Source organism: Dendropsophus ebraccatus, chromosome 8 (genome assembly GCF_027789765.1).
Source record: "Dendropsophus ebraccatus isolate aDenEbr1 chromosome 8, aDenEbr1.pat, whole genome shotgun sequence".
NCBI classification, from domain to species: Eukaryota; Metazoa; Chordata; class Amphibia; order Anura; family Hylidae; genus Dendropsophus; species Dendropsophus ebraccatus.
The window spans coordinates 104701484-104715282 of NC_091461.1; the positions used below are offsets into that span (position 1 = coordinate 104701484).

General features: G+C 43.7%; 1 protein-coding gene across 2 annotated transcripts in view; it reads right to left on the minus strand.

Annotated features, from left to right (window-relative positions):
- Window positions 1–3202: 3202 nt before the first annotated feature.
- Window positions 3203–13799, minus strand: part of FYB2 (FYN binding protein 2) — a 28304-nt gene continuing 17707 nt past the window's right edge. For both annotated transcript variants that reach the window (XM_069979390.1, XM_069979389.1), the window contains exons 15-17: window positions 12287–12449; window positions 11689–11722; window positions 3203–3481 (exon numbers count right to left, since the gene is read on the minus strand). In XM_069979390.1, coding sequence (XP_069835491.1) covers window positions 3463–3481; window positions 11689–11722; window positions 12287–12449 — 216 coding nt within the window. In that variant the 3' untranslated portion in view covers window positions 3203–3462. The remainder of the gene's footprint in view (window positions 3482–11688; window positions 11723–12286; window positions 12450–13799) is intronic.

The window sequence follows — 13799 nt, forward strand, 5'->3', positions numbered from 1 at the left end:
CCAGTTGCGCTCATCTTTACTAAGCACCTTCGACCTTCCTGGTGACTCTTATACAGCCAAACCAACTACCACTCCAACCAATCTATGTACTGCTCCACAGCCCACTCACTCCCTTTTCTCGGCATCGGAGACTAGGACAAAGAGAAGGGAGTTGTGCTGAAAGTTGGGGAGACTTTTCTCCAGGGCTTCATGTTGCTTTGGCAGGTTTGCCAACGACCTCCAGTTACAGAAGCCCTCGGTATTTCGGAATGGTATTGTTTAGTTGTCGTCTTCTTATGTGTAAATCATTAGAATCCATTGGGAAGGATGTTTGGGAAATTGCTATTGTATCCAACTACCAAACTACATGATCCATCAACTAATCGGTAATCGGAGCATCTAACTGATTGCTCGGGTTCACAGCTCAGGATCTTTAAAGAAATCTAATGACTTGTATGCAGTGTATCCCCAGCGTAACATAAGATTGTTTACCAATGTCTACATATGGCTTGTGGTGGATTCGCCACCGTGCTTAACATGGTGGATTGAGGAACCCATAAGGTTCCTTGATCTCCAAACAAGAATGACCAGAGAGAGAAATCTGTGTTTCTAGGTCTTGGACCTTTACGTCTTGTGTTCTAAATCTGAAACTAAGGGATAGGGATGGGAGGAGGAGTGAGGAGGTGTTACAGCCCTCTGCACTTCAGAGTCTTGGGAACGCCTCCTTGACACTTTGTTCTGGAAGCACAGATGAGTATATAGAAGTTACAGTGTGTCTCCTTGCTTTAATAGCTATCTAACAGTGTCAGCAGTTTGGAATGTGAATCACAGCTAACAGATTCAGCTGACCTTATGTATGTAAGGGAGCATGGAGGCCATCACAATGTACTTAGTAATGGGGAGACTATTTTTATGGTGTTCCTTTTTAAATATAGTCCAAGACAACCATGAGCCCTCCCAGTTATGGGTTGGTGGAAAAGGGATTTGTATTACAGGCAGTGTTAAGTTAAGTGTCTGGAGCCATTCTACAATGGTATAGAGGATTGTTGCCCAACCCTTGGCTGTTGAAAAACTACATCTCCATCATGCCCTGAAAGCCATCGATAGAAGTTGTAGTTTTGTAAACACCTGGATCCACAGGTCGGAGTACACTGATATAGGAGAATCTGCTGAATCTGTTTACAGTACTCTAAATAACCATAACAAATCTACTGGTTTATGTATACAGCTCCTATGCCACCCAACCTATCTCCATGGTAACAGACGACAAGAATCCCTGTGTAGTCTCATCCTTCAGTAATGCAATTCTACAATCCCTTTGCCCCTCTTTTTTAAAACCTAAAAACAATAGAGTGGAGCAATTCATGATTGCTAGGTCAGACTACACAAGGATACCATGTAGTCTGTAACCATGGAAACACATACAGTAGATCTGCATAGGAGCTGTAAACACAGAACAGTAGATTTGTTATGATTGCAAAGTTAAAGCAGTAAAGTGAATGTTGCAAAAGTGAACAAACCCTCGAGGAGAAGTAGTTTGCATCAGGCAACACAGATTGGACATATATTGGCAACATGTTAGGACCTGAAGGGCCCATTGAGGAGAAGATATAAGGGGGTGGAAGAGTATGTTGTAGGTTCTAATACTTCCACTAGCACAAGTGTAATAAGGAGTGTTGTGAATGTTTCTATAATTTATAGTTGGTCTTGTCTAGTGCCCGATGCTTGAGTATTATGTACTTGAATATGAATAAGCAGGGGCGGGGCTGTGTCCTTAGTTGCAGTACCACCCCAGCGGAAGTTTGCAATTGTATTTTAAGTGGCTGTGAATGTGGCTGCTGATTGAACCTGCACTTTGGTACGGTCCACTGTATAACCCCACCTGGCTACAGCTCAGGTGGCCACGTTGTTCTGTCTCGCCGTCAAGTTTCCCTTTTTGATGAGAGTGTCCCGACTTGTACAGATGTTTGTTATGGTTTGTGTTACACACTTTACGACAATCTTGTAACCTACGCGTTGCATCACATTGAGTTTTGAGCTTTAGGATCGTGACATACAACAAGTGCAATACCGCGTAGGCACAGAAGATTTATTATTGATTTGTAGAGTTTTTTTTTGTATACAATGATTATTCATGATTTGCACATAAATTGTATCTATGGAAATTATCTGCGCATCATTTCAATAAACTGGTGTGATGAGATCCTGTGGCTTCGGCTCTTTCCTACATGTATGTTGTTCTTAAAAATATACAGTAACCCTTAAGGGTGGTGACAAGATGATGATAGTGCTGTTATTGAGCCGCTGAGAGCCCCCTTCATGGTGGACAGATTTTTCTCATTCTCACGATTTTAGGGGGCAGCACACATAGTTACTTTCTTTCTGTTTACTTCTCTTACTGTGCAGGATAGCACAGCACATACTCCTTACTGCCATGCCATGACAAGGTTCTGGTGAAAATGCATTGAACAGGCACATGATAGATGGCATATGGCAAGAGAAGGGGTTACCAATGCACTGGTTTTGCAAAGTGTTATGTGAGTAGAAAGGAAAGAAACAGCAGCAGCATAACACTGAACTGCTACTGCTGCTGACAAGATAAAGGGAAGGGAGATCACATTGTTGACATACACAACGGGCATATGCCCTGAGCTTTATGGAGCAATAAGAGAAAGCCTTGATTTACCTTTCAGAACCAGTGCGGATCATCTTCAGCAGGCAAACTGGCTCAGTTTTGAGTAACACAACCTCTCTCTCTTGCACGTAGCTCATAAAAAACCCTGCCCTCACTTCCTGTTTTCTGTCCTGATCTAGCCATTACTACAGACAGATTTCCTTTAATAACAGGCATTTGACAGTAGATTGCAAAAAAAGTTGACACCTTGTGACTTATATTTTAGTTGTTTTTTTGGGGGTGTAAGGAGTAATTTTTGGTAAAGAAAACAATTATAGAAGAATACCAATGTGGGTTCAGACAGGTACAAATTTGCCTACAAACATCTACAGTTCTCCAGATTTTACACACATAAAAAATTGCAAAAAACACAAAAAAATTGTTGAGTTGTTAAAAAAAAAGATACTTTTAAAACTGAAAATGATCTGAATTCTGGAAACACCAGTAAACTTAAAAAGCCAACAAGATGAAAAAAAAAATTAAGGAAATTGTACGCAAGAAATTTTCATTTTATTCACTACAAAATAGCAAATTATAGATATTCTGATTCATATAAATAGAGGTTTACATGAAAGCAACAAGGGTTACAGCCTTCCACCCCAGATTTTCCAAATTCTTCAAATAATATGCTAGTTGAACTCCCAGAGCAAGTGTTTTATACATAGGATTACTAAAACCGAGAGAGTGACCGGCAGTATCTGGCCCGAGTATCGAGCATTCAGTTCCCAGAAGAGGTAAAAGAAAAAAAATTGGCAGTAATGAATGTATAAAACAGGAAATGATGTCCTATCGAAGCTCTTCTGATACTCTCAGTTAATATGTTCGATGCTGTAAAAAAAAAAAAAAAAAGTTTCATTTTGTCAATCGATAAATTAAGTCTTGTCCAGAATTAGTGGCACTTGGCTTCCAAAATATCTCCACATCTGTCTGTGTGTTGTGTCTGGTATCTCAATTTCATAGAGGTCAATGGGGCTGAGCTGCAATTTCAAACACAGCCTGTGAAAATGGGGGGCGCCATTTTGGAGCTCTGGTTTCTAATGGTTACATATTCTATCACTATTTAATTTCCACACAAAATTAATAACAATTAATAACATTGAAAATGCAGCATCAAGAAGGACGAGCCGTAAGATGATGCATCGAGGAAGTAGCCTATATGCAAATGATCAAATCTTCAAGTGCCAAACCCAGATTGAAGCACATTTTGTTGGCAACATGAAACCTCAGAAATCTGTACTGACACTGTTCTCTAATGTACTGTACCACTGTCCCCTCTAATGTACTTTACCACTGTCTCCTCTAATGTACTGTACCACTGTCCCCTCTAATGTACTTTACCACTGTCTCCTCTAATGTACTGTACCACTGTCCTCTAATGTACTGTACCACTGTCCCCTCTAATGTACTTTACCACTGTCTCCTCTAATGTACTGTACCACTGTCCCCTCTAATGTACTTTACCACTGTCTCCTCTAATGTACTGTACCACTGTCCCCTTTAATGTACTTTACCACTGTCCCCTCTAATGTACTGTACCACTGTCTCCTCTAATGTACTGTACCACTGTCTCCTCTAATGTACTGTACCACTGTCCCCTCTAATGTACTTTACCACTGTCCTCTCTAATGTACTGTACCACTGTCCCCTCTAATGTAATGTACCACTGTCCTCTAATGTACTGTACCACTGTCCCCTCTAATGTACTGTACCACTGTCCTCTAATGTACTGTAGCACTGTCCTCTAATATACTGTACCACTGTCCTCTCTAATGTACTTTACCACTGTCTCCTCTAATGTACTTTACCACTGTCCCCTCTAATGTACTGTACCACTGTCCTCTCTAATGGACTGTACCACTGTCCTCTCTAATGGACTGTACCACTGTCCTCTCTAATGGACTGTACCACTGTCCTCTCTAATGGACTGTACCACTGTCCTCTCTAATGGACTGTACCACTGTCCCCTTTAATGTACTGTACCACTGTCCCCTCTAATGTACTTTACCACTGTCCCCTCTAATGTACTGTACCACTGTCTCCTCTAATGTACTGTACCACTGTCCCCTCTAATGTACTTTACCACTGTCTCCTCCAGGGCCGGACTGGGACTAAAAAGCAGCCCTGGCAGTCAAACCCTACCAGCCCACATACAATGCAGTGCCCTCAGAAGGTACGAGTAATCGAGCAGCCGGACCGCACAAACGATCATGTGGCCATTGAAATATATTGCTATTGTCCAGTGAGATGTGTGGGCAATAGCGATATATTTGACTGCCCACACAAAAGATAAGATGAGCTGAGGTTTCTGTGATAAGGACCTATTAGACAAGCCAATTATCAAATGAAGGAGGTGTACTCCGGCAAATATCTTGTTTTTTTTAAACTGGTGTCAGAAAGTTATACAGATTTGTAAATTACTTCTATTTAAAAAATCTCAAACCTTCCAGTATTTATCAGCTGCTGTATGTCCTGCTGGAAGTGGTGTATTCTCTCCAGTCTGACACACTGCTCTCTGCTGCCACCTCTGCCCATGTCAGGAACTGTCCAGAGCAGCAGTAAATCCCCATAGAAAACCTCTCCTGCTCTGGACAGTTCCTGACATGGTCAAAGGGGGCAGCAGAGAGCACTGTATCACACTGGAGAGAATACACCACTTCCTGCAGGACATACAGCAGCTAATAAGTACTGGAAGAGTGGAGATTTTTAAACAAAAATAAATTACAAATCTTTATAACTTTCTGACACCAGTTGATATAGCCAGAGTAGCCCTTTAATGCAGAGCGGAATGCAAGCTGTGGCAAACTCTGACTTACTAGGTCACATCCCTTCACATCCCGTCACATCTTCACTATCACTACACAAAGAACCATATAACACATAATACATAGGTGCACTGGAAAGTATTATCACACTGCCGACTGTAGTACAGAATACAGAACTGATCAGCTGCACGATGCACTACATGTACTATCAGGCTATGTTCCCACTCAGTATTTTTGCTTAGCATTTTGGTCAGTTTTTTTGCAGTGGCAAATTTTTTCAAATCACGGCCATTATTTCAAATCAACTGCCAGTTGTTTTGAAATAATGGCGGCTATTTGCCAATAAATGGCGGCCATCCACTCAATTTCAGCAGTGTGTGAACAGATCCTTTCTGTGTTCTCAATCCACTCCTGGTTTTGGTTGCAAAAATACTGCGTGGGAACATAGGCTAATAAAGAATCTGCCACTTTTCCTAACCAGTCTGCTTTAGGAAATACAAGTATATAAATGTATTATCCATTAATGATTCCAGAGCATCTTGATCCTCTTTTATTCATCCTGGAAATATATGAATGTCTGGATGTAAATATTCTCTTTGTCATAGTGCCGTGTCCCCACACAGTACAGTGTTCAGGGACAGGAATATGGTGGCACCCAATACATATTAACTAATGAGTGACGGCAGCCTTCCACAACTAAATGGATTGCTGTTCATTGGAGGTGGAGCCTCATAGGTAAAATGAAGACATTGAGGGAGATTTATCAAACATGGTGTAAAGTAAAACTGGCTTCTGGAAAAAAGTATCCCAGTTCCATGTTTTTCTAAGCCTGGATAACCCCTTTAAATATCTGAACACCCCTCGTCAAAACATAAAAACAAAGATCTAACATAATCCGTTGTAGAATCGATGCATATTTATTTAAACTGAACAAATCAGCAGAATCAAATCCACAATGGATTAGGTATTAAAGTACCCTTAGGGTGCGTTCACACTATGGAATTCTCGCCGATAACATCCTGCTGCTCGCTCCTGTGCTCCATTCTATGCTCAGGCAGATTCCTCAGATTCTATGCTCTGGTACAATCTGTGAGGTCCACGCCAGGCACTGAGCTGTAGTTCTTGGCATACAGGTGTTGGGGAGATATAAATGACAAGATCTTTAGTCCAATGTAAACTTTTATTTTCATCCTTTTAATTACAAGTAGAAGTGTCATAGCGACAGAACCTAGCCACAGCGGCAACTCCTGTCTCCGCCCCTTCCTGCGCTGACTGATTGACATACAGGGCGATGCTGCTGCTATTGCTATGACACTTCAGCTGGTAGTGAAGAGGACGATTATAAAAGTTTACACTGCTGGGATGTACAGTTGTGTACCCTTTAAAGGGGAAAAACATGGCCATTTTCTTCCAGAAACAGCACAACTCTCTTACTCCGGTTGGCACTGTTATTGGAGGAAAATAATTATTTTTGAATGCCCTTTCTTTATCCTGAGTATCTCTGCTTACATATAAAGGCCGTATGGGTAATAAGCTTTTAGTCATTACAAGACGTGAGCCGGGTTATGTTCTCATGTTGGGATTGTAGGTGCAATCCAAGATACACAATGATCTGCTAGATATCTGTTTCAAACTAGATCTATCTGTCTGTCTGTCTGTCTGTCTATCTCCTATCCATCTATCTATCTCCTATCTATCTATCTATCTATCTATCTATCTATCTATCTATCTCCTATCTATCTATCTCCTATCCATCTATCTATCTCCTATCTATCTATCTATCTATCTATCTATCTATCTATCTATCTATCTCCTATCTATCTATCTATCTATCTATCTATCTATCTATCTATCTCCTATCCATCTATCTATCATCTATCTATCTATCTATCTATCTCCTATCTATCTATCTATCTATCTATCTCCTATCTATCTATCTATCTCCTATCTACAGTATCTATCTCCTATCTATCTATCTATCTATCTATCTATCTATCTATCTATCTATCTATCTGTCTGTCTGTCTGTCTGTCTGTCTGTCTGTCTATCCATCCATCCATCCATCCATGTGGCTACATGCTACAACTGTGATCAGAGGTGTAAGTATGGCCCTGGAGCCCATTTTAGAATATATATATAAAAAAAAAAAAAACACAAAACACCACAATTTTTTTTTAAAAAACCCAGTAAAAACATATTGTATGTCAGGAGGCCGTGATGTAACAACGCCCCTTATGTACAAGAGACCCTGTGACTATAACACCTTCCAAATAGAATAGCCCCCACCCCAGGGGCTGGTAAACTTTGGCCTGGGGAGCAAGCACACAGCAGTGGCCCATGAGTAGCGGACAATCGTTAAGGCAGATATACTCAAAGGAGAACTCTTGTCGAACCTACACATCCCAAGCAGGCAGGGGGTGAGGGGAACATGATAAATAATCCATACTTACCCGTTCCTGTGCCCCCGCAGTGCAGCATCACTGCTCACAGATTTGTTGCTGCAGCTCCTGGTCCTGCAACATCACATACTGGGGCAAGTGGGTACATCCCGCCGGGACATGACAATGCAGGAGTGGGAGAAACGGGACAATGGCAACTGTGAGAGAGGTGGTTACTCCGTGCTGCAGGGGCATTAGGATGGGTAAGCAAAGATTTTTTTTTTTACGTTCTCTTCACCCCTGCCGGCCCAGAATTTTTATATAAGACCATAGTTTAATCTGCTCTGGATTGGATTGTACCTGGTATGGACATGGAAATCATACTATTACTGACCAAACCCTGTATACTAATATAACCAATAATACTAGTATACAAGGGACCAATAATACTGCCACACCATGACCACATACTACAATCACATAGTAACTACATTATAAATAGTTACTTAATAATACAGTCACACCACGAGCACTACTACTATACTGGTACTACACTCCACTGTCCTCTTTAATGTACTGTACCACTGTCCCCTCTAATGTACTGTACCACTGTCCCCTCTAATGTACTGTACCACTGTCCCCTCTAATGTACTGTACCACTGTCCCCTCTAATGTACTGTACCACTGTCCCCTCTAATGTACTGTACCACTGTCCTCTTTAATGTACTGTACCACTGTCCCCTCTAATGTACTGTACCACTGTCCCCTCTAATGTACTGTACCACTGTCCTCTCTAATGTCCTGTACCACTGTCCCCTCTAATGTACTGTACCACTGTCCCCTCTAATGTACTGTACCACTGTCCCCTCTAATGTACTGTACCACTGTCCTCTCTAATGTCCTGTACCACTGTCCCCTCTAATGTACTGTACCACTGTCCGCTCTAATGTACTGTACCACTGCCCCCTCTAATGTACTGTACCACTGCCCCCTCTAATGTACTGTACCACTGTCCTCTAATGTACTGTACCACTGTCCCCTCTAATGTACTGTACCACTGTCCTCTTTAATGTACTATGCCACTGACCCCCTAAATTATTGTTTCACAACCAGTGTCTCCTCAGCTGTTCCTAAACTACAACCTTCATTATGCCAACAGGACATGATGGGAGTTCTAGTCGTGCAGCGACTAGAGGGTCACATGTTGGAGAACACTATACTATATAAACTACCCCCCTAAATTATTGTTTCCCTACCAGTAGCAATACTACAACTCCCATTGTACCCTAGTAGCAGGACGTAACAGCTGAGGAGCCATTGGTTAGGAAGCAATCATTTAGGGGTACAGTTTATTAATATGGAGTTCTCCAACATGTGACCCTCCTGATGTTCCTAAACTGCAACCCCCATTATCTCCTGGTGGCAGGGCAAGATGTGAGTTGTAGTTTGGTAACAGCTGAGGAGCCATTGTTAGGAAGCAATGATTTAGGGGTACAGTTTATTAATGTAAAGTTCTCCACCATGTGACCTTCCTGCTGTTCCTAAACTATATTCCCTATTATCTCCTACCACCAGAGCATGATGGGAGTTGTAGTTTTGCACTAACTGAGGAGTCACATTTTGGAGAATGTTACTAATACCACTGTACCCCTAAATCGTTTCTTCTTAACAGTGGCTCCTCAGCTGTTACCAAACTACAACTCTCATCATGTCCTGTCAGCAGGGTACAATGGGAGTTGTAGTTCTGCAATAACTGGAGTCAAATTTTGCAGAATAAAGCAAAATGCCCCCTCCTCCCCAATATACTCACTAGATGGTCCGTGCTGCTCTGCTGTTCTGGCCTCTTCCTGTCAGGTCTGGCCACAGCAGAGGGATACAAGCAGTGCGAATCACACTGTCTGAATCACATAGGAGAAGCTGGCCGGACATTACAGAGGAGATTGGCCGGACAGGGAGGTGAGTGTCCCCTGCTCCAGCCAGTCCTAGGCTATTGTATAGTGGTGGTGTCTTACAGACCCCAGTACTATACAGTTACCCCCCCCCCCCCCCCCCACACACACACACACACCCCAGATACCAGTCAGGACAGTGGGCGGCTCCTCTCCTGGCAGTCCTCTTCTCTCTCCTTCACCCTCCTCCATGTGCTGTGCACTGCTCTTTACTCCTTGATGGAACAGGCTGCCTGCTCCACCAATGAGTGACGGGAAGTGTGAGATCAGAGTCTGGAGGGCTTTCTGTCACCGCTGCTGACTCTGGGAGTGGCAGAACGGCATTTATAACATCCGGCCGCCGTGGCCCTTCAGTATACTAGGGGGAGACTGTCCCAGGGGGCATATGCAACCCTGTCCCCGGCCCAGCCCGCCCCTGCCGCACCCCCTGTAATAGGCCACCCTGCTCTGCAGTCCCATGTTAAGACAAACAAAACAAGAACATACTCACCATCACACATCCCCAGCAGACTCTTCCTCCTTCCTGAGCTCCGGTCCACAGCAGCTGCGATTTAGCCTGTGCGCTCTCCTCCTCCTGGATCCTCAGTGGAGTGTCTGCCGGAAGTGACGTCTGCCACTGGAGGTGATGTCTGCCACCGGAAGTGACGTCGCGGTAGCAGACGTGCCAGCGCGCGGCAGGTCTGCTTGTAATAGAGGCTGCACTGCCTTTCAGTGTTCTGTGCAGGGGAGCGGACAGGAGCAGCTTAGCAGACGTGCTTGCGCACGGCACGTCTGCTAATGATAGGAATGTTTTAAAGGGGCAGAGCGGCAGTAAAGGCCGCGGCCCCTAAATGTCCGGGGGAAGGAGGCGGGGCTGACCGACGCGGCCCGGCAGAGGCTGAGCGGATAGCGCGGCAGCCGGCCGCGCTGTTCACTCAGTCACTGCAGGTGTCTCTGCTGTATCAGGCGGCCCAGTGACTGGTAATCCGGGCGGCCCAGCGGGCATTTGCCCGGTCCGCCAGATTACCAGTCCGGGCCTGGTCTCCTCTAATGTACTGTACCACTGTCCCCTCTAATGTACTGTACCACTGTCCCCTCTAATGTACTGTACCACTGTCCCCTCTAATGTACTATACCACTGTCCTCACTAATGTACTGTACCACTGTCCCCTCTAATGTACTGTACCACTGTCCCCTCTAATGGACTGCAACAGTTATCGCCACTGGGAGGGACAGAGACCTTGGTTTAGGTCGGGATGTCAGCTCAGTTCACAGTTGCGTCTCCCAGTCGTTCAATAAGAACTGAACTCTGCACGGACAGATCATCAGGTCAGAAGAATGGTGCGTAGTGATTCAATTTGTACTGAGAGAGAAATTGGACATCACATACAAGCCTAGGGTGTCACACAGTGTCTACACAAACCATCACACTGGGCTACAAACCAGACGTCCAGCTACAGGTTCCATTGATCACTCACCACTGCCCTTAAAGGAAACCATTATAGTACAGGGCAAGATGGCAATGGAGGTCGATTCTAATCAGTGATGAGTCCCACTTTTGCCTCGAATGCAATGATTGGTCTGGAGATAATGTGTGCAACATCATGAAGAGACCTTCACAAGGGAACATCACACTCCCGGCTTTATGGTGTGGGGTGGCATAATGTATGGTAGCCTTCCTTCCAGTTGCACCAGGCGACCATTCTTATCACTAATGGCATGTATGTAAACACTGAATAAATTTACACGTTTAGAATATTTTGTTTCTATTTTTTCCATCATTACTGCATCTATCCATCCCGGGATTCCCATAATTCCACCATATTATTGGTGCTGCAATGCTGAGGAGTGTGTTTAAAACTTTTTGAAATGTCAAAAAATCTTTTTTTTTTTTTTTTTTTTTAAAGTAATTTTCATAAAATACAGACACAACACAATCTTTATTTCCATGTTGCAATTTTACTTACTTAAAGTGTAGACAGTCGATCGAGACGTAACCATCTGAAAGGACAGAACAGTCATGGTTCATAAAGAGTCATAATTCCAGCTTTACCATTAGGATCTGTTCACATCAGTAAGTATGGGCAACAATGGTAAAAGTATCTTGGTGTCTGGTGATTTTACCACTTTTTTGCCACAAAAAATTGCAATGTGTTCTATTAAAGGGGTACTCCAGAGGGAAAAAAATCAGAACAACTGGTAATAGAAAGGTATACAAATTTGTAAATGATTCCTATTTAAAAAATTTCAATCCTTCCAGTACTTATCAGCTGCTGAGCGGAGAGGTTTTCTATGAGGATTTGCTATTGCTCTGGACAGTTCCTTACATGGACAGAGGTGGCAGCAGAGAGCACTGTGTCACAATGGAAAGAATCCACCACTTCCTGTGTGACATCCAGCAGCTGATAAGTGCTAGAAGACTGGAGATTTTGAAACGTTCTCAGGAATTATTATATTACAGAGTGTTTATATTATGTTATATTAGATAGAAGAGGGAAGAGTCATAAGAGTTTGAATTGACCACCAAAGACTCTGTAACACTATTCACATGACAGAATAACTCACATTTTCCAGAAAAATTACGGCAAATAATTTGATCTTCTTTGGTGATATCAATGATTTCAACAGTCTCTCCAGGTTTCACTGCGAGTTCTAGTTTATTTTTAGGTGAGAGTGGAGCCAGTTCATTGATGGTTGCGATGTTAAGAACTTTAATTTCTCCCTCATACTGAAAGAGATAGGGAGAGAACAGGAAGCTTCATAATATCATACTCAGACAATGTCAGCAGGAGGAGTGGAGACAAAACTTACCAAAGATTAAACCAACAGTGGAAAAGAGATGCTGACTGCTTGGTTAAACAAATATAGCAAGTGATCATGATGGAGTCCATAAAAAGTTACGTTATATGGCTATTTAGTATACAAGCAATAAATACTAAAAAAGCAGCCCCTACATAAAAGAAAAGCCATTTCATTCCCACATCATTATTGTTTGATTCCTTTACTATTGGCTGCATAGTCCATCACACCTGAAGTGCTTTATTACAACAGTGCCGACCGCATTCTCTCTGGACACATAACTACTTTACTACTACTACTATACTGCCTCCTATGTACAAGAATATAACTACTATAATGGAACAGGTAGAGGAATAGAGGCGGTCACTCACCACTGATTATGCCGAAAAGAGTCCTTTATTTGTCCAGGAATGAACGTAGCAGGGAAGGGGGAAGATGGAGGAGCGGGTGCAATCAGACAAACGTTTTCGCGGTCTCCCGCTTCGTCAGGTCTGGAGACCGCGGGAGACCGCGAAAACGTTTGTCTGATTGCACCCGCTCCTCCATCTTCCCCCTCTGGCTCAGGGAAGAAAAAGAGTGCTGCACCTCACACCTATGGCTGATACTAGTGCCCCTAGGCACTCTGTGAGAGCAGCAATGGTAAGTGTAATACCATATCCATACTTGTGTCGTTTGGGGGCAGCCTTCCCTGCCGGTGGTGCTGGTTGGGTTTTGGTGGGGCTTTTTGGGTCTGGTCCTGTGACATTGGGGTTGCAGGGCCGTTCCATGGCCTCCCTTCCCTGCGTGTGCACGCTTTGCGGGGTTGGCGGTCGCCGACCGACACGGTGTGGAGTTAGCGTAGGGACCCGTGTGGACCAGAGGACCTGCGCGGTGGTACACGGGGCAATATGGCTTGATCAATTCATATACAGACACTCTGGTGTTGATTTTTAATATAGGCCTAGCGGCATTAGTATCAGCCATAGATGGGATGTGCAGCGGTTCCATTCTCTCCAGTTCGTGTTTTACAGTTCTCCCTCTCTGAACAGCTAGCACTCCTTTATAAGACCCACATGACCAAAATTAGCAGGATATGTCTGTGCTCACATGTCTGGACCCTATGTCTTCCCCATTCTGTGAGAGCAGCAATGGTAAGTGTAATACCACATCCATACTTGTGTCGTTTGGGGGCAGCCTTCCCCGCCGGTGGTGCTGGCTGGGTTTTGGTGGGGCTTTTTGGGTCTGGTCCTGTGACATTGGGGTTGCAGGGCCGTTCCATGGCCTCCCTTCCCTGCATGTG